This window comes from Chinchilla lanigera, unplaced genomic scaffold, assembly GCF_000276665.1.
Source record: "Chinchilla lanigera isolate Chin_1 unplaced genomic scaffold, ChiLan1.0 scaffold00007, whole genome shotgun sequence".
Lineage (NCBI taxonomy): Eukaryota > Metazoa > Chordata > Mammalia > Rodentia > Chinchillidae > Chinchilla > Chinchilla lanigera.
Window position 1 is genome coordinate 3025796 of NW_004955408.1, and position 25972 is coordinate 3051767.

General features: G+C 36.8%; 1 protein-coding gene across 1 annotated transcript in view; it reads right to left on the reverse strand.

Moving 5' to 3' along the window:
• Positions 1 to 25972, reverse strand: part of Rapgef6 (Rap guanine nucleotide exchange factor (GEF) 6) — a 206744-nt gene that overhangs the window by 123266 nt on the left and 57506 nt on the right. The window contains exon 5 of the mRNA XM_005376072.2: positions 17828 to 17897. Coding sequence (XP_005376129.1) covers positions 17828 to 17897 — 70 coding nt within the window. The remainder of the gene's footprint in view (positions 1 to 17827; positions 17898 to 25972) is intronic.

Here is a 25972-nt window from a genome sequence, read left to right on the forward strand (position 1 = left end):
AAGGTTTAAATCAAAAGGATTTTCGAAGTAGAAATGTAAGTTAATCTTAGAAAGTATCTTTCAAAATAAATTTCAAAATACTAGGAAAAGTATCAAATAAGAAAGATGACTTATCTCATGAGTGTAAATGATTAAACGCCCTCCAAAGGTTCTAACTGAATACAACTAAAATATCATATATAAATGTTTAAATGTTGTATTAAAATAATGTGAGATTAAAAAAATAAAACTTTATAAACACAAAAACTTTTCAGTTTGATGGTTAAAAGCAGTGAGAGAAACTGGAGAAAATAATTTACCAAAGTTGAAAATCCAATAGGAGATGTACTCATAAAGCTGACCCCAAATAGCTATAATCTAACTGGAAGAGACGAGCAAGGTGTAAGCGGAGGGAGCCATGAAGAAAACTTCTCTGACTCTAACAGAAGGGGGTGGGGGAGCAACCACATAAAAACTCCTTTCACCTGAGAATTCAGAACCATAACCCATCCCTCATGCAGGTCCATAGTTTGAATTTATAAAACCTTAAACACAAAGTAAATTTAAAGAAGTTCAGGACTGATAATGTACATAACCATCTGGCAAGAACAAATACAAAGCCTTCTAAGAAAGCACTTGAACTGGGTATGCTGACATACTCCTGTAATCCCAACTCCTCAGGAGGCTGAGGCAACAGCCTCACAAGTTGAAAGCCAGCTGGCAATTTAATGAGATCCTTTCTCCGAACAAAAAAGGACCAGGATGCAGCTCAGCGGTAGAGTATGTGCCTATTGCACAATGTCCTGGGCTTACTCCCTAAGTGCTGCAAAAATCAAAACCACAGCAACAACAACAACAACAAAATCAAAAACAGTAACAACAACAACAACAAAAAACCACTACCATCCAAATGCAATGAAACCTAATCATGAGGGGAAAGAAGGATGTAAAAACAGGGGCTGGGGATGAAAAATGGGCTGGGCATAAAGGATGAAAAAAACAAATCCAGTGACAGAGCATATTTTTATCATGTATGAAGCCTTTTGGAAGTATGGTAGTGTCTTAGTTACTTTTCTCGTTGCTGAAACAGAATACTTGACACTCAAAGAAGGAAAAGTTTATTTAGCTTACAATCTGTAAAGGTTTCAGATTACAGCTGACTACTGGCTCTACAGCAGGGTGGCATGGTAGAGGAGATATAGTACATGCCAGGCAGAAGGCAGAAGGCAGAAGGCAGCAAGCTACAAGCAACAAGCAACAAACAGCAACACTCTTCTGTCCCTTATATCTTATTCTACCCAGAACTATGCCAAATCAATCAGTGGACTAATTTAGTAATCCCACACCCTTGGTCACAGCATCACACACTCTAGATCCAGCCACCTCTGAAAAACACTCCCCTATGGCTACATGAGGCTTTGAGGGGACATCTAGACATAAGCCATAGCTTTTAGTATTGGAAAATATAAAGCTATATAAAAAAAAACAAACCCCACAAATAAGGGCAAAACAGAGTAGAATGTAAATGTCAGAAACAAAAACTGTCGTAACAGATGGAAGATGCCTTTGACAAACCCATCAGTAGGCTCAACTAAGTTCAGAAATGAGAAACTTAAAGATAACCCAATAGAAATCATCCAAATTGAAACAAAAGAAGTGTTAAGAATGAGGAAGGAACTAAATGACATGTTAAGATGCAACTAGAAAGGGAATTACTAAATTAGGAAGATGAATCAAAAAAATTTACTCAGCATGAAGCACAAAGTCATGAACAGGTAAAATGTAAGAAAGTTTAAAAGATATACAGGACAGGATAAAAAGATTTAACATATGTCTAAAACAAAATGCAAGAAGGTGATGACAGAAAGGGGAACAAATTAACGTCTAAAGAAAAATTTGTGTTTTGGTTAAAAAGAATGCCCAAAGTAGTCCAACAAATCCAAAATAGAACGTGTTAAAAACTGTAACAAGTTCACAGAAAAAATATAAATACAAGTTTTAAAGAGTCCAGAGGGAAAGCGTAAATTAAATACAAAAGGGAGTAATGACTAATAACTCACTTATCAAAAAATAATACATGCCAAAAAGTAGTCGAATGTGTTGATTATGCTGAGAAAAGTTAATTTTCCTCTTAAAATTATATCCACGGCAGAACTCTCCAAGAGTGAGACACAATAGGGGCTGGGGATTTAGCTCAGCGGCAAAAGCGCCTGCCTGGCAAGTGCAAGGTCATGAGTTCGGTTCCCGGTACCGGAGAAAAACCACAAAAAAAAAAAGAGTGAGACACAATAAAGATATTTTCAAACAAACAAAAAAGTAACACGCCAGCTGAGTTTACCAACAAGAGTTCCACTAAAGAAAATTCAATCAAAATGTGAGTGTTCTCATAAGTAAAGTGGTTATCAGAAAGAATTAAAAGCAAAAAAAGTGAACTATATGGACAATTATGAATAAATAATTGTTGCATAAAATAGTAACTTAAAGGCAAAATTTGTAGAGCAAATACATAAAGCTAAAATACTAGACAGAAACTACATCTGGATACTAACATTTAGAAGTTTGGTTACTTGCTCGCTTTAGGTACTTTTTAAGCAGACATTTACAAGCAGTCCAAAAGTAGCACTAAAAGTAGAGCCCACACACTGATTTCTAAAGGAGTATAGTGGGGTGGAGATGTGGAAAAATGAACTTACTATAAAAGAACAAAAGCAACAAGAGAGGAAAAAAAGAAGAAAAGTAGAAATACAAAGCCCATAATACGGTGAAGGTAAATCTGAGCCTATCAGCAATTACAATGAATATAAATGGAAGAGTCTTCTCAAATTTAAAAAAAGTATTAAGGCTCAAAGAATCCTGACTGAAATACAACCAAAAATGTATGAGAAACTAAAATTACAGGTTAATATCTCACTAAGAAACAAAATACTACACTCGACTATCACATTTGGCCCAGAATGTAGAGAAAAGTACCAAGTAGCTCAAGCTGAGCTTTTACTGAGAATGCAAGGGTAATGTTAAAAGATAAAAACCTATCAATATAAATTATCATATTAAGAGATCAAAGGAAGAAAAGGCATAAATCTTGTAAAACATACAAAGAAGTTTTTCGTAAATTTCAGTACCCTTTCCTGATAAAAATTCTTAGCAATATTTTGTGATACTTTAAGTTACAATCAACTTTTGACAGAATTTCAATCCTTTTTTATATTTCCTTGCCTTCTGAGAAGTCTCAGCCTGAGACATCTCCAGTTCCATGCTTTCTACAAGCCATTAACTCCTGGAGGCTATATCCTGTTAGTGGCACAAAGGGACTTACTCACCATAACTGGGGCTCCACATTCACAGGAAGAGTTATAAATACTTGGCTGTTCTGGTTCCTAAGTTTTTGCCATGAATATATTTTTTTCTTGAAGTGGACCAACTTGGTAAAAACTTTTTTTAAAGTGTGACCAACACTATTTAATGAATTTTATTTTAAAATTTTATTTCTTTTTAAAGAGGTATCAAAATTAAAAGCAAAAAATTCTGGGTAAGACTTAACAAGTCTGTTATTTAGTTTTATGAAAAATTTCTTTATATGTTTTACAAAATTTATGCCTTTTCTTCCTTTGATCTCTTAATATGATAATTTATAGTGATAGGTTTTTACTTTTTAACACTACCCTTGCATTCTCAGTAAAAGCTCAGCTTGAGCTACTTGGTACTTTTTTCTACATTCTGGGCCAAAGGAATTGAAAATGGGACTGGGGCACAGCAGTATGAATTAATGAACACAGAAAGGACAAGGATGGGGTGACAGTGAGCATGTGCTGAACATACCCACAGAGAGACTGAATAAAAACCCCAAAGGGATAAGATTACGTACTTAAGCATCATCTCTCCTGCCTTCGCCCGTCTGACCACCCTGGTCAGCTCCCCTAGTCAGTCCCCGCATCACCAGCACTCATCTGAGCCTCCTTTAGTCTCCTTCAGTCTCCTTTCCAAGGAGTTGAATGCTGCGCCTCTCCAACTTACCATCCTTCATATCCCTTGTTTGTTCTGTTCCTTTCTTTGCAGTAGAGAACCTACTTTTGATTTTATCTGGGTCATCTCCTTTCGTTTTTCCAGAGTTGGAAGAAGATCCATCTTCTGCTACAACAACTTGGGCATTTCTCTCATTAATGCACTGAATGAAGCTGAAAGTCCTTATACATGGAACAACCCACAATTTTATCACACTTCGAGAAGAGTACCTCACATCAGACTTCTTGACAAGAGTGTTGAGATTCTCAATGAATACACGAGAGTTGAAAAGTGAGGGTCTGTCTTTTTTTTTTTGGTTTTTCTCCGGTACTGGGAACCGAACTCACGACCTTGCGCTTGCCAGGCAGGAGCTTTTGCCGCTGAGCTAAATCCCCAGCCCCAAGGGTCTGTCTTGTCAGTAATACTGTTAGCCATCACTTCTGATAAGGTGCCTCAAAATGCTGAAAGATAAAGCCAGGTATGGTGGCACACACCTGTAATCCCTGCACTTGGGAGGCTGAAGCAGGAAGATCACTGCGAGTTTGAGGCCAGCCTGGGCTACAAAGTGAGTTTAAGACCACCCTGAGCTACAGAGTGAGAGCCTGTCTCAAAAACCCAAAGCCAAAATAAAGCCAAAAAATACGGCTGAAAAAACAAAACAAAACAAAAAACTTCACACATATCTCAAATGATTTATAATGGTGGGAAAAAGGTTTCAATTCTGAATCTCCTATTCTCAGGTTCTATGTGGAGAAGCTGACTATTGTCCCAAATTAGCAACATGGCCCCAACCACTCAGCCTTTGTCTTTCCAAAAAGTCTAGTTTTTTTCATTGAAACAAGAATTGCACTTATTCATGGGGTACATAATACATATATACACTATGTGTAATGATAAGATGATGCTAAATACTTCTAAGAGAGAAAAAGGCATATGTTGATGCTGACATTTTCTACTGAAATTTTAGACTGGAGTTTTTACTTAACATCTCCAATTTTGTTGTTGTTTTAGGTTTTCTGAGACAGAATCTCACTACATAGCCCAGGCTGGCCTTGAACTCACAGAATACCTCCTGCCTCAGCCTCCCGAGTACTGGGATTACAGACATGCACTACCATGCCCAGCTTAACGTCTCTAATTTTATAACAACTCATGATAAAAATAATCCAGTTATCTAATAACATTTGTATATATTATTATGGTAATTTAACTTAATTATACATTTTCACTACTTTCCATTAAATACATCTTAGTATACAGAATTTCTTTTTGTAACATTTGTCTTAGCTTTCCTCTGTCATGCCCTTTTGTGCTATTTGTGCCATGGAGCTAACTACATGGAACCACATGGAACCCTCTGAAATGAGTCAAACCTCTCTTCTTTTAAATTGTGATTCATCAGGTATTAGGTCTTAGTGTTGAAAAACCTGACTAATACAGAAAATTGGTACCAGAGGTGGGGCTGTTCCGATGACTACACCTGACTACACGTGGAGCCTTTGGAAGTGGTTTGCAAGAGGAGTTTGGAAAAGTTTGAAGATGAAGGATAGAGAAGTCGTGCTAGAAAGTTGTGCTTCTTGGGCTATAGTCATAGCTCAGAAGCCCATAAATGCTACATTCTGGCAAAGAACCTATGTTCTATTCACATCATAAGACTGTGTGAGGCTGAATTTAAAGGTGGGGGATGAAACTGCAGAGGAAATTCAAAGCAGCCCAATGTTCAAGCTGTAGCATGAATAGTGCTGGTTGCTTTTTAGCCTGATTTACAGTGGGAATTAGAAATGCAAAGGATAAATGAAAAACGTGAAAAATTTGCAGGTTGGCCAAAAGGAATTATCTGCAAAGTGGAATCAAGGAGAGTATGGTTGCTGAAAAGATTAGGATTAAAAATAATACAAGTACTTTGCATAGGGATAATAAAAAAGATGACTTGAGAGCATCTCAGGAAATAGCCAGACCCCATCCATCCCAGGCTCAAGGGTGTAAATAAACTACATTGAAAGACTTTACCAAGACAGCCTAAAGTGTCTTGCTCATACAGGGCATATTAGGGAAGCATGTCTGGAGCTCAATCATGTAGGCACTCAGAGGCCACTGCAGCCATGAGGCTAGGCAACTGCTTGAGTTGGCAATGGTATTTTTTCAGCCATGCAGAGTAAAAGAGTTGTGTCGTCTTGGAGGCTTCCACCCAGATTTTAGAGGAAGATTATGTGTGAAACTGTGCCAAAGATGCAATGGAGACTCTAGGAAGCTAGAAATGCCAGGAATGTGGAATGCCAGCTAAAGAAAACCACAGTCAGCCTGTGAAGCCTGCCCAAGAGACATGGCACATGTACTACAACCAACAAGGCCAAGGGGGCTGTCTTGGTTTCTTTTCTCTCGTTGCTAGGACAAAATACCCAACACCCAAAATTAAGGAAAGAAGGAAAGGTTTCTTTAGCTCAGAGTTTGTGGAGGTTTCACTCCATACTCGGCTGACTCCAAGACAGAGTGGCACACGGCCCAGGGCAACTGTTCATGGTGGCGGAAGACAGCAAAAGAACAGCCACAGCAAAAGGGAGAAGCGGCTGCAAGCAGCCTCTTTCTCTCCCTTACATACACAAACTATCCGCCCCAGGGCGGGTATAGCACTAACACCCATAACCCCAGCATTGGATCATGGATCAATCATAAACTCTAGAAGCCCGCCCCATGACTGCATGAGGCTCTGGGAGGACATCCAGATACAAACCATAACATTCCACCCCTGGTCTCACAAAGACTCATGTACACCTCTTTATGCAAAAGACATTTTAGTCCAACTCTAAGTGTTGCTAAAATCCTAAGTTTCCGCATTGCTGAAAAGTCCAAGTCCCAAGTCTCCTCTGAGATATAAGGCAAACTCTTAGCTGTGAGCCCCTGTAAAATGAAAAGTTAAACACTTCCAATATTCAATGGCACAAAATAAACAGCACCATTCCAAAAGGTACAAATGGGGATACAGAGCATTGGGACGAAAGCAAGTTCAACATCCAGCAGAGCTAACATTACATCCTGTAGTTCCATGTCCAGCATCTGAAGCAAACTTCGGCACATCGTGAGCTCCAAAGGGCTTCTGTGACTCCACCCCTGTGGCACTTCTGGTGGTTACAGCTCCCAGGGCTTTTCTCTTAGGCCCACTTTGCTCCCCCCTTGCAGCCTTCCTCAGACAGTCCATATTCCTGGCTTTTCCAAACTTCTGAGGTCTCCAGGGTACCTTTTGCTTCACACTTACAGCTTCACACACTGCCCTTTCAGGGGCACATGGTCTGGCCTCCTAGGCCTTCTTGGAAATCTAGGTGGAAGCCTTTTTAACCTCAGAATTTTTTTTTTTTTTTTTTTTTGTCTTTTTTGAGACAGGGTCTCACTATGCAGTTCAGGCTGACTTTGTAGCCCAGGCTGGTCTTGAACTCACAACGATCCTCCTGCCTCAGCCTCCCAAGTGCTGGGACTACAGGCGTGCATCACCACACCCGGCCTTAAACCTCACAAGTCTTGTGTTCTCCATGCACCTAAAACCAGGGTCACATGGATGATGCCAAGGTCTGCTGCCACCTGGAGCAGTAGCCAAGCTTTCCACTCTCTTGGTCATAGGGGTCGAGTGCCTGGCTTGCTGGGCACTCTGAATCCAATTCTGAGGAGCAAATTTTCTATGCCACCGCCATTCTGGAACCCGGTGTGGCCGCCGCTACTCTGGAACATGGCGCTCTGTGGCTTTCTTCTCAAAGGGAAGTCTTTCACCTTTGTAGTTTTGAGGCTGCAAAGGGTGGAGACTTGCTCCTTGTTGTGATGCCGTCTGGCTGTATCTTTTTGATTCTCTTGTTCCTGCTCAGCAATAGAGATCTCCTCAGCTCTATCTTTGCAATCCACAGCTTTACTGGAGCTTTCTTTCTGGCCAGACTCACAACATTTTAAATCATCCTGCTGGGCTCTTTGCTCTTGATTCTCAATATAAATCTGGCTAAAAGCCCCAACAGTAGTCATGCCACTGCTCCAACATTTGACTGCCTAGAAATTTCTTTTGCCAGATTAGTCAGGCCACCACCCTTAATATGAGTATCAGGCAAAGTCTCTGGACTTGAGCAAACTGCAGACAAGCTTTCTGCCAAGCTGTAACACACATCATCTGGAATCCAGCACCCAATGCAGTCCTTTTTCCCAGCAGAAACCTCCCAAAGCTGGTGTTTACTGGCAGGATTTCTACCAGCCTTGTGGTCTTCTGAACTCTAACTAGAATCTTCCATGCACAAGAGCTGAAGGCGTTCTAGCACTTCCCTTTCAGGCAACATCTCTGAACCTTTCCAAACACTTCTAAAAGCCATTGCCAAAGGCTCTCAAACCACATGGTCAGGTCACAGCAAGGACCCAACTCCTCTGGTACCAAATTCTGTCTTGGTTACTTTTCTCTCTTTGCTGAGACAAAATACCCAAGGCCCAAAATGAAGGAAGGAAAGCTTTATTTATCTTATAGTTTGTGGAGATTCCAGCCCATACTCGGCTGGCTCCAAGGCAGAGTGGCACATGGCCCAGGGCAACTGTTCAGAGCAGTGACAGATGATAGCAAAAGCAACAAGAGCAAAAGGGGAGTGGCTACAAGCAGCCTCTTTCTGTCCCTTATATATGCAAACTATCTGCCCCAGGGTGGGTATAGCACTCATACCCATAATCCCAGCATTGGATATGGATCAATCAAATATCTAGAAGCCCACCCCATGACTGCATAAGGATTTGGGGGGGACATGCAGACACAAACTGTAACAGGGGTGTAGCTGTCTAAGATATTTGGAGCTCATGTCTCACCACAACTTGTCCTGAGGCTGGACATGCACCTACTGCATACAACATTTGCCCTGCCTCTTTTGGGTCTTGCTTTGCTCCCATTCTTTTCTATCCTCCTATTCTCTTCCCTTTTGGAATAGTAATATTTACCCTATATCATTGTATGTAAGAGGAATTCAATGTTCTTTTGATTTGTACAGGTGCTCACAGCTGAGCTGGCCTTGAGTCTAGAGAAGACTTTGGACTTGGACTTTGCAGCAATACTGGAACTGTTAAGATTTTGATGACTCTTAGGGATGTACTAAATGCACGCTGTATAATGAGATGGACATGAGCCCTTTGGGGGACATATTAGATCTAAACCCTAACAACCCAGAATTGTATATTATCTCTATATATATAGATAGGACAGCTTGAAATGAACAATATCAACATTATTCTAACATTCTGGTTACATAATCTTAGTTTTTAGTGATTTATGGGTATATTTATGTATATGTATTAATTAATTCATATCATGTGCATTCTTTTTTTATTTTAAAGAATAAAAGAAGGATAACAATAGTAGGGGGGACTTAGCAAATTACAGACAAAATGGAAGGAAATTATCAATGGTTATCATTTTACATATTATTATCTACAAAATAGTTTCTCGGGAAAACAAATAGACAAATAATAGTGAGTTAGAGACAAAAGAGGTAGGAGATTATCAAGAGTTGTTGTACTATACTTTGGTATCTTCAAAGTGGCTTCTAAAGAAAATAAATAGAGCTATACATGAGTGACCTATTGAAAAATCATTAACTATTCTCAATGGTTGTTGTAGGAAACACATAATAATAAACATACATTATGAAATAGGATAGGAACATTACAAACTTAACACAGTTATGGATAGATCAGTAGGAAAATATCAATGGCTGCTATAATACGTGGTGGTATCTTCAAAGTGGTTTCTCAGGAAGACAGAGATATGCAAGAAGGATCTAATAAGTAGTTACAGCCTAAGGGTTGTCAAAAATAGCATATTACCTCCTCACCAGTGACTCCTTTCACTGAGGTATGATGGCTGGAAGGAAGGCCAGGATTGAAAAGAAGGACCGAGAGACTTGCACCTGTGACTAGCAACAGGCTGTTTTCTTGTTCCTCCATAGTCATGATTACCCAGGACTCCTCGATGGAGATGACGGTCTGGCCAGAGGCGCATTCTATACACATATATTTTTTTTTTTTTTTTTTTTTTTCCAGTACCAGGAATCGAACTCATGACCTCACACTTGCCAGGCAGGCACTGTGCAGCTGAGCTAAATCCCCAGCCCCCAACATATATATTTTAAGAAATTGTAACAATGCTGTATTAGTACTACAAGACCAGTGGCTCTTTCCATCCATATAATACATTATGAATGTACAGACAAAATATAGTTTTACAAGTCACCAGAAATAAAAATTCTTGGTAAAACTATACCGTAATTTTACATACATTAAATTCAATTATTTTGTTTTGTTAGGGGGTATTGTTTTTTCCTTTTGAATTGTTTTTAATTTTTCAAAAAGGTTTCTATGGTGCTACCAATTGCTTCTTTCACAGGTTTTTGTCTCCAAGTTGTTGGTTTTTTATTCTTTCAAAGGTACCAGGAACAAAACAATCATACCTCATGGTATTTTTCATGAGATCTCATTAAATATACAAGGAAAATTAAATAGCAGTGTGCTGGTTATCTCATGTCTAAGAACACTGTATCTCTTTCTGTTTAAATATATTTTTTGTTTTCCAAAACTAAAAATATTTTTTGCACATTTGTTATGTTTACATTTCAGTATTCTTACTAGCTATTAAAATGTATTTTTGGGGGGGACATGTATGTTATACACCAATTTCCTGATCCCCATTTTAAAATGTGCTGGGGTTTTTAGGGGGACTGCACTGATTTTTAGATGAATTTCAAGTGAATTTGTATGTTACAGACACTGATCCCCTTAACTGATTTAGAAGATCTAAACACGATTTTCTGTGTAGAGGTCTCCTATAATGTTTGCTAGATTCTGATGGATATGGATTTCTTTACATGGACAAAAAGCATGTTAGTTAAATTTTATTTTCTAATTAGTTATTCACAAAGACATGATTTTTGTAGATGAACAAGTGTCCATTGTTGAAATGATGTATTAATTCCAAAAGTTTACAATTAAGTATTGTTTTATTTTCTACATGCAAATCATGTCATCTATAAGTCACAGTTTTGTATCTCCTTTTCCACTTTTCCCCCTTGCCGATCTACACTGTATAGGATCCCCCAGCCATTGGTTTTGGTCTCTGGGTTTTTCTGACACATTAATAAATGATGGGAGAAAGTCTTCACTGCTTACCACAGAGTATCTGTGGATTCTTTAAGGTTGTGGCAATTTCCTTTTCTTCTGAGTGCGCTAAAAGACTTAAATCACGATAAGGTTTTGAATAGTATCAAATATTTTTCTGTACCCACAGAAATGATCACCTGTTTTGTATAATGAAGCACACTGATTTTTAAATGTTAAATCAACCTTCCAATTCCAGGAATATGATATTTTATCCTACTTATTACTCAGGTTTGATTCCATGCAATTCTTTAAGTTTTACATCTATTTTCATTTAAAAACTGACTTTGTAATTTGCTTCTGTATAAGGCCCTTGTTGGGCTTTGTTATCAAAATTAAAATTGAACTCATAAAAATAGGTTATGTACTGCTAAGAGTGGTGGCACACAGCTGGAATCCCAGAACTCTGGGAGGCTGAGGCAGGAAGATCTCAAGTTCAAGCCCAGCCCAGAGAACTTAATGAGACTGTCTCAGGAGAAAGAAAAGAAAAAAAAAAAAAAAAAGAGGACAGGGGATGTACCTTGGTGTGAAGGCCTTGGGTTCAATCTCTATACTGCCACCCCCCCAAACAAAAAGTTAAGTATTTGATTCTATTTTCCATAGATTTATATGTTATTTCTTTAAAAGTGTGAGGACAATACACCAGGAATGATACGATGGTCTGAATTTCTATATGGAAAAATATACAATTATACATTTACTTTCTTTTCCAGATACAGGCTCATGCAGATTTTCTATATATGTCTGCCAGTTTAGGTACAATTGTTTAAAAGAAAGTATCTAGAATTGCAAAATTATTTGCATTAAGTTTTTCATGGTATCCTATAGTATCATTTTTAAAAATGTATGTTGGATTTGTAGTAATGTATGCATCCTTTCTAATTCCTATTGTTGGTTATGTAACTGCTGTTTTGCTCTTGATTAGTTTTGACAGGGGTTTATCAGTTTTATTAGTCTTTTCTGAGAACCAACTTTTGCTGCCTTTGTTGAACCTAGGTTAAGTTTTATGTCCATGACTGTAATTTTTAATACTTACCTTTATTATTTCTTGTCTTCTCATTTCCATACGTGTACTGCTTTTAATTTCCTGACATGGGTTCCTAGCAACAGTCAGCATTTCACCATACAGCAGCAAGGAAGGCTTACACACACGGTAAGGCTTCAATATACAGGAAGGAAGGCTTCAGCTGAATTCCATACATTCTGAAATGTCCTCTTCATTGAGATAAAAGATTTTCTAATTTCTACAGTTATTCTTCTTCGACAAGTAATGTATAGTTCTGAATTTCAAAAGCTGTAGTTTGTTCTAGCTGTGATTTTGTAAGTTGTTTTTAAATTAATTTTATGGTGGTCAGAAACTTTCAACTTTACATTCTGAAATGTTTTGAGCATTTGCTTATGTCCCACCACATGGCCAATTAAACACTTGAAAATTAGGTGTATTGTGTTCTTCATAAGGACAGTGTTGCCTATGTGGACATTAGGTAAACTGTGTAAATGATCAAGTTTATATCATCAATATCATATATTTATTCTGATGCTTGTTTTCTCAGTTGCTTTTAGAGATACATTAAAATCTGTAATTGTGGATATGTTTAGTATGCATTCTATTAATGACAATTTTTACTTTATGTATTTTGAAGCTGTATATATTAGATATGTAAAAGTTCAGGACTGTTTAACCTTGATACAATAACCTTATCATTACGTACTAACATTCTTAAATAAATAACGTCCTTGAACCGAATGAGCATGGTAGTACACGTATGTCATGCTGGTACTCAGAGGCTGAACCACGAGGATCATGAGTTTGAGCCCAGCCGGAGCTCGAAAACCAGACTTTGTCTCAAAAAAACAAACATAACAAAGCAAACAATCTACTTGCTTTAAAGTGTACCTTGATAATGGAGATATACTAGATCTCCTTTGGTTATTGCTTGTATGGTGTATCTTTTTTAGTCATTTTAATCCTTCTCAAGTCTTCTATTTGCACCGATGTTCTTAAGTGGTGTGCAGTTATGTTTACTAAAATTTAATTTGATCATCTGTTTTTATTGGGATATTTATATTTACATAATATTCTTGATATATGTGCATAATCACCACTCTCACACCTCAGTGTGAAGGACCTAGGTTTGACTCCCAGAACCCCTCCTCCCAGAAGAAACCCCAGAATAACATCTGTCCTCTTTTTGTTCATCTTTTTAGAATACCATTGTCCAATGCATTACTTTTAGCCTTCTCAAATCATTTGTTACATGGGAGTCTCTTGTAAAAAGCAGATGGTTAGAGTCAAATGGCACATGTTTTGAGTCAAACTGAAAATCTTTATCTTAGTAATCAGGTAGATAAAGCCATTTGCATTTGTTGTTATGATTAATGATCTTGCTCTCAATCCTGTGATACATTTTATAACCGTGTGTATTTGTCATATTTATTCTACTGTGAGATGTGTATTCTTGGACCTGTATTTTTTTCCTTCTGGTTACCTTTGTGGTTAAATCTTTTATGATGTCCTTTTGTCCTGTTCTCTTTTATTCCCATTTATCTTTTTTGAAATATAATACGACAAGCCATAAAATTAGCACTTAGAACAATGTACAATTCATTGGCTTCTGAAATATTCACAAAATTGTATAACTAGCATTAGTATTTGGTTCTTATCACTGTAAGTGATTCTTATCACTGTAAAGAAAAACCTATATCCATTCCCTACTCTCCCTCCACAGACCCTGATTAATCTCAGCTTGTCTCTGGATGTCCCTATTCTGACCATTTCATATAAAAGGAATCCCATACCAGGTAACCTTTTTGTGTTCAGTTGCTTTCATTTAACATAGTGTTTTCAAGGTTCATTCACACTGTGGCAAGTATCAATACCGTGCCCCAACATAAGGACACAGGACACTTCATTTATCAGTCCACCCAGCTGATGGATATTTAGGCTTTTCCTATTTTCTGGATATTATGAATAATGTATTTATCAATATGTAAGATTTTATGTAGATATATGTCTTCAATTCTTTCGGGCATACACACAGTAGTGAAATAAATGGGTGATACGGTAACTAACCTTTTGAGGAATGGCTTGTGTAAATCAGCTGCTTTAACATTTACAGTAGTGTGTAATAGCCCTAATTTTTCTTCACCCTTGCACTAGCTATTATTTGCCTATAAAATCTTTTATGATTACTTTCAATTTGGGGCATTCTTTTTCAAGTTATACTGTGAGTACAGTTTGTGTGTAGATTTTTCTCTTCTTCTAGTTGTGAATGATTAGGAAATATTGCTCTGACACTGAAGGATATCCCGAGAGACAAGGAGAAGTCATTGCTTTTACCTGAAAGAAGCTAGAAGTTAACTTTAAATAACAAACCAAGAAAATCCTATAAAGCAATACTGATTAAGTTAAATAATCATGCCACTGGGAGGATATTTTAATAAGAATGAATCCATACAAAAATTCACAAGAGCAAAAAAGAAACTCAGTATAGCCAAATAAATAAAAACTATTAATTAAGACAAAATGTATTTTAAATATAAAGAGAATGATAAATTTACAGCTTCTTAAAAACATTTATCATAATATGTCAGAATTAAGATAATTAAATCATCAGGTGATCAAGAAGATGTCTGAACATATTTATTTCTAATCACCAACACAGTTACTCAACACACACACAAAATAAAACTAACTGATACACTTGGACTAAACTTTTTAAAGAATTCTGAAAAATCCTACCTATATTGGATCTTTTTCTCCTATAACTCATTCACAAAGCATTTTAAACAATACGGTTAATAAAATACAGTTCTGGAATTTAAAAATTATCAATTTGAGGTAATCATTTAGTGATTTTCAAATTTTATACACTATTCTTCCTAAAATATTTGAGAATGACCTGGAGATACACTGTTCCTTAACCTGTATTTCATAAGAACGAAGATTTTTGTTTTACATTACCACATTACAATTATCAAAATCTGGGATTTCAATATCATCTAATTTGTAGTTCATATTTAAATTTTATCAATTGGGCCAACATCATTTTATAGTTACTTTTATCCTCCATGACAAGATCAAATACCACACTTAATTGTTATTTCTGTATTTTCTCCTTTAGTCTGGAACTGTTTAATCTTTTTGTGTGTTTCTTAAAACTGAGGTATTTAAAGAGTACAGGCCAGTCAATTTTCAATTCAGTTTTTCTGATACGTGCAAATGTTTAAGTTCAAGTGTGTATTTCCAGCAAGAACACATCACGTGAGTCATGCTTTGCCTTCTCAGTGTATCATGTCAGGAGTAGTGTAACATTGGTGTGTACCCTACGATGGCCGTAACAGTAACTGCTGTAATGGTAGCACCTGCCATGTTTAGCATTCTTTAAGGGTTTTTCTAACTCAATCATTCCTTTACTACTTGTTGGTTAGTTGGCATTCTACTGTTAGAAAGAGCTTCTTCTTCTAATTTATTTATTCACATTGTTAGGACTTATATATTCCCATATTATACACTGGGGTAGCATCAATTATTACATATTTTTATTTAGATTTCCAAGTGTCTTAGACTTGGCCAGCAAGAGTCCTTTCAGCCTGGCTCCTATGTCCTTTTCCTGGGTCTTCGTAATTCTCTGAATACTTCTCTACATTGTGAAGTGGGTGATGGAAGATTTTCTATCATGACAGGGAAGACAGTAATGTATACAGTATGCAGGTGTCAACATGTACATTTAAATCGTGGAATTTGCCTGTGTAGTAAGTATTTAGGAACACATCAAGTTTTAAAACTCGCTGATCTTGGATTCTAAATATTTTCCTCTCACAAAAGCAAGTAGGTCCTGCCCAAGGAAAAGGCTAACTCAGGTTTGGGACAGGGAAAGTAATAAGATGAGCTGGGAGCATCTTACACCAGAAGTGATTTTATCATTTTTCCTTTTCTTCCATCTTATATATATAAAATTACATAAAATATCCACAGCAAGTTTTAAAACAGAATGTATACAGGGATACTGAAGTAAAGGCATTATTCTTCATATAGTATGAAAAATATGAGATAAATCAGCTAAAGTAAATTTAAAAAGTGAATTCTGCCTGGGAAGTTTTTTTTGATGTTGTTTCTAAATACATGTATTTAAAAGAAAAAATTCTGAGGTCGTGCAAATTATTCCAAATATTCAATGCTTTCACAAAGTAAACATGAAACAATACGTAGTCTATTCCTTGAACAAACCTGAATTCACTCCAAGCTCACTGAGGACTTATTATGCAGGCAGCCCTCTGCAATTCAGCAGTTCCCACTCCCTGAGCTTTCATTTTGCTTTCCACAATTTCAGTTATCAGCATGCAACGAAAAGCAGGCTGAGTACAGTATAAGGGAATTATTTTGGTTAAGACAGACTATATTCACTTTTAATACAGGAGATAGTTATCACTGTTCTACTTCAGTATTAATTATTGGGGCCGGGCATGGTGATGCACGCCTGTAATCCCAGCACTCGGGAGGGTGAGGCAGGAGGATCACTGTGAGTTCGAGAACAGCCTGGGCTACAAAGTGAGCTCAAGGCCAGCCTGAACTGCAGAGTGAGACCCTGTCTCAAAAAGACAAAAAATAAAAAAATTATTATTGTTCATCTCTTACTGGGCCTACTTTGTAAGCCAGACTTGTCAAGGTGCATGTGGTGAAATCAGCACTATATCCAAATAGGGCTTGGTACTCCCCACACTGTCAAGTAACCAGCAGGACCTTAGAATGTATCTTCCAAGGGTAAGTGTTCCACTGTACTGTGGGAGAGACAAACCAAGCAAGCTATCAGTTTTAACTTAAATTTCACTTGTTTTTATGGAACTTAGGAGAGTACATTTATGGTTACCTAGATGATCCAGTTTGGGGATGAGAAAACTGCTTGAAGATGTCAATCTGACTGGAACACCATGAAATGGAAAAGTGACTTAGCTTTGAGTACTGCTGACATTAAAAGGCTTCCTTTAGTATACAGCCTCACTTCTTAACAGTTCAAATCAAATCAGAGGATACAATGATCTACACGAGATGGCAGTAGGATAACGTGATTTCCTAGCAAGGTCATCTCAAAATAAGGTCAAAGGTTGTGGTGCTCTTAACTCTGCTAATGCTTACAAAAAAGTAAAATGTTCAAAAGTTACATCAACTACTTAGCTCTCTTAAGAAAAAAAGTGGAGAGCAATTCCTGAAATCATCCTTAAATGAAAACTTTTCCCAAATAACTAAAAAGCAAAAGCATTAAGATCCAGATCAGTTTTTACTTGGATCTACTTGTATGTCTTTTTTTTTTTTTCCACCTCTTTCCCTTCAGTCCAGAGCACAGACTCTAGATGCTCAAAATCTATTGATTAAATTCAGTAAAAAAGGAAAAAACACTTGAAAATCACGGTCCCTTTTTCAAAACCTTTAATTTCTTGGTGAAATGAGTAAAAAGAATCACCAAATTTGGAATATATTATATGTAACTGTACCATGTTTCACATTATCTCAAGATGCAGAAACAGTTCCGAGATGAAAATGTATTAACTTGCTATATGGTTCTGATTCTACTTAATAAAATCTCTAAAAGGTCACAGCAACAGAATTGCCTTGAGTGTTTAAAGCCTATTACATTCAAAGTTGAAACTGAAGCATATCAACGAACAATTCAGCATTCTTTAAAATTCTTACCACAATCATTTCTGAAGGCTCTAATACAAGACAATCACATCCTCTTTTTCCTCCAAACTGCTTACCAAAACTATAAAAACAGAAAAACAATTTCTTTAGCAGAGGTTATAAGAATATCATATAGAAAAAAACAACAAACAAACCCCTAAGATGTTAACCAAGAAATTCTGATCCTTCTCTTATTGCTAAAATTTTTTAAGAAGAAAAAAAGCAAACACACAGAGAAAACCTTTCCTCTTAGTTGCCCAGGTATAACAGATCCCAATATAGTTCTGTATGAAAATTGCTTTTGAATTTGTTTTTAGTGCCTAAAAGTGATTATATAAGATACTTGCATAATCTCAAATTTTGCACATCTGTCAATACATGTTGAATTTAAAGGAAAACACACCTAATAATGACAGCATAAATATAAGATGTTTTATAAAGACAAATTATTGTATTAGACAATAGATATTTTAAAACTTTAAGAATACTAACATTTGAGTAAATAAAGAAATATAAACACAAAGATGACTCAAAAAAAAGCACTGCGGTCACTGGTTATTTCCTTGGAAAAAACTAAAGCTGGATCAATACTAAAAGAAAATCTGAGTGTTTTTATATTCTAAGTGTGACAGATTTCTAAGCAAATAAAAAAATAAAGCAATCATTAAGATAAGGAAAAGTTCTCTTTAAAAGATAATTTTTAAAAAGTGGAACAATTTTTAAAAACTTGCATATCAGATGGCACACAAAGGTTAACAAAATATGCAGCTTATGCTCAAATTGTAAAGCAACTTAAATTATTACAGTATTTCAAATTAGTACCATGGCAAATTATTTTTAAAACGTATAAATAAAATAATACTCTAAAACAACCAATGAGAAATCCCACAAATAACAAAAACAAATTACAAAATACGAAAAAAAAACCCTTAAACACAGAAGTGATTTATAAAGAAAATTGTACAACTTTATTCATAGACTGGAAATAGTGTTTAAATTAAGGCAGTGACAAAGCATACTTACAAAGGCTCAATGTAATAAAAACAATTTTCCAAAAAGTACAGTTATATACAAGTAATAGTTTTTAACAAAATTCTAATCAAAACCCATACAAGATAACATCCTGAACTAGTCCATCATCTTTGTTTCTTGTAAAGCAGAAGAACTATCTTTTTTGCTTTCTTCTATTCTTACATTACCTGATACATAAAACCAAACATAATATATGAAATAAAAGTTTTGAGATGCTGGAAAGTAGAACAAAGCCATGGTTCCTTAAGAAAAAACAAAAGCTAACACGATCTCTGTAACAGCCCCATTTTCTGCCTGCAGGCAATCTCTAGGCCCTAACATGAGAAGAAAGAACCTAACAAAGCCTGATAATCTGAGCTGAAGTGACAGAGAAAGTTTTGCAGGTGTGGGTAACAGGATAAAGAAAGATGCTTTGAATTTGCATGGCAAAGTATCAGAAAGGAGGAAACGGGAGGGAGAGGAAGAAGAAAATAGGATGAGGGGAAGAAAAAACAAATATGCATGAAAGAGTGCATGTGTGAGCTGCTCTTGTATGCACTTTGGATATCTTCAGAAAGGTTCCCTTGACTCCAGGTGAGTACTGCACTATGCATATGCAAAAAGAAGCCTAAAAGTCAAAGTAGACGATGAATGTGATCATTATGTATATCTAAAATGTGCCTTAATAAAAATTAAGTCCAGGAAAATAAAAGGGGTCAAAGTAAAGTAGAAAGACCATGGAGTAGGGCCCTCACAACTGTATTTCCTTAGTAATGTAATAGATTAGTCCTACCGTATTTGCTCAAACAAATGTAAAAGACTCAAAATAATCAAATAGATTGTAATTAACTAGACACTCTGGCAGAACAAAGCCCAATACTGTTTGATATCCAAGAAAACAACAACAAAATAGGCAAGCAAAGGAACAGAACTCTACAGTCCATACCCTAGAGAAAACCAATCAATAAGAACAGACCCAGAACTGTCAGAAGGGAATCAACAGACAAGGAAAAAAAGCCAAGTATTTCTAAGTATGCTCTATATGTTCAAAAAGAGAGATAAATAATGACGTGATATACAGAGAAACTCTGTGTGTGTGTGTGTGTGTGTGTGTGTGTGTGTGTATGAATAAATCAATCAATCTAGGACTAGGCGTGGTAGTGCACACCTGTAATCCTAGCACTCAGAAGGGAGTATGCCTGTCATCACCTGAGTTTGAGGCCAGCCTGGACTGCAGAAGGAGACCCTGTCTCAACCTCCCCCACCCCAAATCTGGACTATTCCATAATATCACCTGTGCAAAACATACTGCAGAATAGAAAAGTATCATGAATGTTTACTTTTAAAAAATAGTGCATTGCCATTAATCCCTCTCAAAATATTCCCCCTCATTTCAAACCCTCTTATCCCATCCTTTTTGCTGCTTTCTGAAGTAGTTCTAGAGTTTTCTTTCATGTCTTTACAAGCTGTGATTTTAAAAAAATGCAATGAATGCTGCTGAGGAGTACCATACAGTGGAGAGGTAGGCTCATGAAAATTTTTCGGTCTGGGCTGGGGATATAGCTCAGCAGCACAGCACCTGCCAGGCAAGCAGGAGGTCCTCAGTTCAATTCCTGGTGCACACCCACCCCGCTTTTTTTTCGGTTTGCCCTCATCCATTTCACACTGGATCTGGCGCCGAGCAACTACTGGCTCTTCTCTGAAGTCAGAGTGACCTTAGAAGGCAAATGTTTTGAATCAGTTCAGGACAAAGTAAGCAGGACTATTTTGAGAGGGATTAATAGCAATGTAATAAAAGTTACAAAATTTTTACTGTAATAAAAATTACAAAATTTAAATATTCACTGTACTTTTCAACCACACCCTCATATATATAAGGTGCAGTTGTCTCTTTTTTTAAAAAGACAATGTTAAAATTGGGAAGCACCTTCAGAAAATTCAATTTGATCTACCCATTATAGAATTTCCTCTCTACTTTCTGTTAGTGCTAACATCAAGTTTTTATCAGTACCTAGATAAAAAAAATGTTAAACATGAACTGTTCCTTTCAATAAACCAATTGTTTGATCAATCTTACATGCCTATATCTGATTATCTGAGTAACCATTTTGAAAATAATGCGTAATACAACTACCGTTAATTTCCTATCACCTTGTTTTGAAATTCTGTATCATTTTTATTGTTTTTATGTTAGTCTGTCTTTGTTTTTGTTATTTTCTTTTTAAAATAAAAAAGATTTTAGGAAGTGTTATTAAGGCTACTGAAATAGGCATTTTTAAATTTTATTACTCTTGTTGAATTTATCAGCTGTATACTGAAATAAAGAAAAACTTTCCATCATTAACTATTTGTGTTTTTGGAACTATAGTTTATACAAGGTAAGTAGAATAAATACTTCACAGACATGATGATATAAAGTAAATCCTGCAAATTCTATTGAAGAAGCTACTAGAGGCTAGGGTATAGCTCAGTGGTACAAGCACCTGCCTGGCAAGCGCAAGGTCCTGAGTCCGATTCCCGGTACCAAAAAAAAAAAAAGAAAAAAAGAAAAAAAAGCTATTAGAAATATATGAATTTAGGGGCTGGGTTAGATCAGAGGCACAGCGCCTACCTGGCAAGCGCGAGGTTGTGAGTTCGATTGCCGGTGTCAGAAAAAAAAAAAAAAGAAATATGTGAATTTAGCAAGAATAAGGTTATAAACTCAAAACTCAGTATCTAAAAAAAATTGTTTTAAAATGCATTAGCAAATAATTAGAAAATAAAAATTCTTTTACTTTGATTAAAAATAGGTAACACTAAGAGATACATTATCAAAATACATACCTCTACAAAACTATAAACTAAGCTGGGTGTGGGGATATGTGCCTGTAGTCTCAGGGACTTGGATGGCTAGGGGAAGAGGACTACTTGAGCACAGGGGCTTAAGGCCAGACTGGGGAACTTACAACAACACTGCTTTTAAAAAGGAGGGGGAAAAAAATCAGAAACTATAATAAACACTACTGCGAGAATTCAAAGAAAACCCAAATAAAAAGGGATATATCCTGCTTACAGACTGAAAAACTAGCCATTATTAAAATGGCAATTCTTGGGGCTGGGGATTTAGCTCAGTGGCACAGCGCTTGCGGGCGTGGGGAGGGGTGTGTGTGTGTGGTGTGTGTGTGTGTGTGTGTGTGTGTGTGTGTGTGTGTTGGGGGGGAATGGCAATAATATAAATTTCACAGAAATGAGTTCAAAGCATTCTCTCTTCCCCTACTTTCTGAAGAGTTTGTATATGATGTCTACTAATGCTTCTTTACATTTAAAAGCATTCAGCAAAAAGCCATATGGGCCCAGGGTTTTCTTTGTTTTCAAAGCTTCTGTTTCTTTTTGAGACTGTTGTGGCAATATATGTCCTTGTAATATTTGCCCAATTTGTTAACATATGCTTCACAAAAAGCCTTTGTAATACTAATTTGTGTAGCAAAGGTATACTTCCTACCTTTCATGTATAATTTTGTAATTTGCTTACTGTTTTCCAGTCTAGAGTTCTGGGAAGATGGCAGAGCAGTAAGCAGCAACAAATCAGCCTCTTCAAGATTCAGAATCCAGGCAACGGAAAATAACAACTTGCGGAAGCAAAGGAGGGAGGTGGATCCCTGGGACCCAGAAGGGACACGACTGGAAAATTAGAGTCTAAAGAGAAACTAAAGAGACAGGACACAAAACAGAAAAGGAAGGAGCAATCTTCACTTCTCCCTGGTTCCTGGCTTGAAGTTCACGAAAAGGAAGACTAAACCCACAGAGACACCGCGAAAGCAGGCGACGCAGACGCTTCAGGGAGAAACACACCAGCGCCACTGGGCAGCGGGTGCTGTGCACTACAAGAGCCGGTGAGGGACTCCAGCCCAACCGCCCGCCATCTCCCCTGGAGAGTGCTCGGCTGGACGCATTCTGTGGAGGGGCCAACCGAACCTGGGACGCAGAACAGCCTCACGTGGGCTTCATCTCAGCGCTCCCAGCGTTAAACTCCCACAGGGACTGGGTGAGGGACAACCATGGTGGTCATCCACGGTTAGGGAGCTGAGGTCAGGCTGGCAAGAGACACCCAGAGTACCCCAAATCGAGTAACTCGGCCCCACCCGCACGACCGGAGGCCAAGTTCAGCCTGAATTTCCAAGGATCTGGAAGTCCCACAACTGGAACTATGCCCTAATCCTATGGCTTGGTGGCAAGCTCTCTGCACAGAACTGGGCTCTGACCACCTCCTTTCTCTACAAGTGAGAGCAGTCACATTTAAATTGGACACTACCACAAAACTGTAGACCCCAGAAGAGGACCACAGGCTTGAAATCACAGAGGCATTTTGATTAAACATTTTTTTATTCATTTGGCTTTAGTTTTTTTTGTGTGTGTGTGATTGTGAACACTATTTTTACCTTTTTTGTTTTGTTCCTGTTTTGTACTTTCCTTCCTTCTGCCCTTCTGTCTCCTTCACCTGTTTCCTAAGACATGGGTGATATCCCTTTGCCCTGCAGCCTTACTTCTAATGTCTTTCTCTTCTTTTATTCCTCTGTATTTTCCTTTTCTCCTTTTAAAAATTTTCTTCCCTTAATTACTTTTCTCTTATTTTTATTCTCTGTATAATTTCTTTTCTCTCCTTCTTTTACCTTCTACTTCTTGCCAGCTTTTTGTCCTACCCTTACCCAATTCTACAGACATATTTAGATCTTCTATAGAAATCCTTTGTACCACTTCTCTATCCTTGTCATATCACAGACTTTGAGATTTCAAAGTTTTCCTTTTGCATACCCCCATTCCCAAACCTGAAACCTTTAATAGTATAACCACAATGCGTTGTTAATCTTTTGATAGTTAACTCTGCAAAATTACTGACGTATTCTTTTTGACTATTAGCAAAGACACATCTGTTGCATTTAGTCCATATTAGCTTTAAGTAAATACCTTGGTTGCCTTAACGTTTACATCATAATTGACAGTTTCTTCTCTAGCAATAAGGATGGAATGTAACTGGTTTTTAGGGTATGTTAATATCTAATTTGTCTCAGGCAATACTATTGCAGCTGATGACCAGCTTACCAAAGAATTAGAGTCCATGGAAATGTTTCAATCAGAAATCCAGGAGACTAAAAATCATATTGAAAGTATGGGAAGCAGGACAGACCAATGTGAGGACAGAATTTGAGAACCAGAAGGCAATGATGCCTTGAAGTACCAACTACTAAAAACAAGAAAACATAAAAACCTGATCCAACAACTGCTAGATGATTGAAAGAAAATTAATCTAAAAATAACTGTAATAAGTAAAAAATCAGAAGACAACACAAATGGCATAAAAAACCTGTTCATAAAAGTACATTATGGCCGGGCGTGGTGGCCCATGCCTGTAATCCCAGCACTCGGGAGGCTGAGGCAGGAGGATTATTGCGAGTTCCAGGCCAGCCTGAGTTGCACAGCGAGACCCTGTCTCAAAAAGGAGCCACAATCTTAAAAGCTGTTAGAGAAAGGCAACAAATCCCATACAAAGATAAACCTATAAGAATCACAACAGACTTCTCAACACAACCTTAGAGCACAGGAAGCCTTGGGGTTAAGTGTATCAAGCCCTAAAAGACAACTTCCAACCTTGACCTATATGTCCTGCAAAACTTTTCTTTAAAACTGATGGAGAAAAAAGGTATTTCCACAACAAGGACCACCTCAAGAAATTCATGACCACCAAACCAGCATTACAAAAAATTCTCAAGGGTACCCTAGAAAGAGACAATGAAGCCAACAAAGTCACTAAATCAAAAAGAATGAAAATGACTGGCAGGAATAGAAGCTAAGCAACAGGACAAAAGATGAAATCAGCAACAGGAACATAGTACAATGACAGGAATAAGGCAGTACCTCATAGTAGTAACTCTCAGTGTGAATAGTCTCGATTACCCATTGAAAGACAGGCAGAATGGGTCAAGAAAAAAAAATCCAGTAACATGCAGAAAAGAATACTGTACTCACATATTATAAAAATCAAAAGCTGGAAAACAAATCTTCATGCAAGGGAAACCCAGAAAAAAGTAAGAGTTGGTATTCTAATTTTAGATTAAAGTGGGTTTCAAGCTAAGAGTAATCAGAAGAGACCAAAAGGTCATAATATATTAGTTAATGGAACAACGCAATAGAAAAAGTTCACAATTATAAACATACACACACCAATTATCAGCACACTCAACATCATGAAATAAACATTAGTGGACATGAAAAATCAGATAAACACAAAGTAATGGGGGAATCTCAATACTGAAGTATTGCAAGTGGCCAGATCAACTAGACCAAAAACAAAACAAAACAAAACAAAAAACAAAAACATCAAAGAAATATCAGTTTAACCAAATCTTTGAACAAATGAACTTCTATATCTATGGAGTTGTTCCATCCAACAATAGAATATATATTCTTTTTGGAGCACATGGGACTTTCTCCAAAACAACCCCATACTAACAAATAATTCCACCCATAATAGCATTTATAGGAATAAAATATTTGGGGATACTTTAAACAAAAGTGTAAGATATGTACACTGAAAAATACAAAATGCTGCTTAGGGAAATAAAAAACATCCATGTTGACAAAAGATACATATTGTAAAAAGTATAAGTCTCACCAAATTACTTATCTATATATTCAAATAATGTATCAAAATCTCAAATGTTTATTGAAAAACTAACAAACATCTTTAAGTTCAGACAGAAATACCAAAGAATCTAAAATAGCCAAAACCATTCAAAACAGGCAAAGTTGTAAGACTATTTCAAAACTTACAATAAAACCACAATAAACAAGACAGTGGTATTAGGGCCAAGATGCACAAATAGTTAAATGAAGCTGGGCATCCTGGCACATGTATATTAATCCCAATATTCAAATTTTCTGACCTTATCTCAAAATTAAAAGAAAAAAATTTCAAAGGAGTAGGGGTCAAGTTCAATCCTCATTACTAAAAAAGTTAAAAGGTACAGCATTAAGTAACACACACATGTATAAATAATTAACTAATTTTCAACAGTTACTAAGGCTATGAAACGGAGAAAAGATAGCCTTTTCAACAAATGATGCTGAGTCAATTTGTTATATAAATATCCACATTAAAAACAATAACAA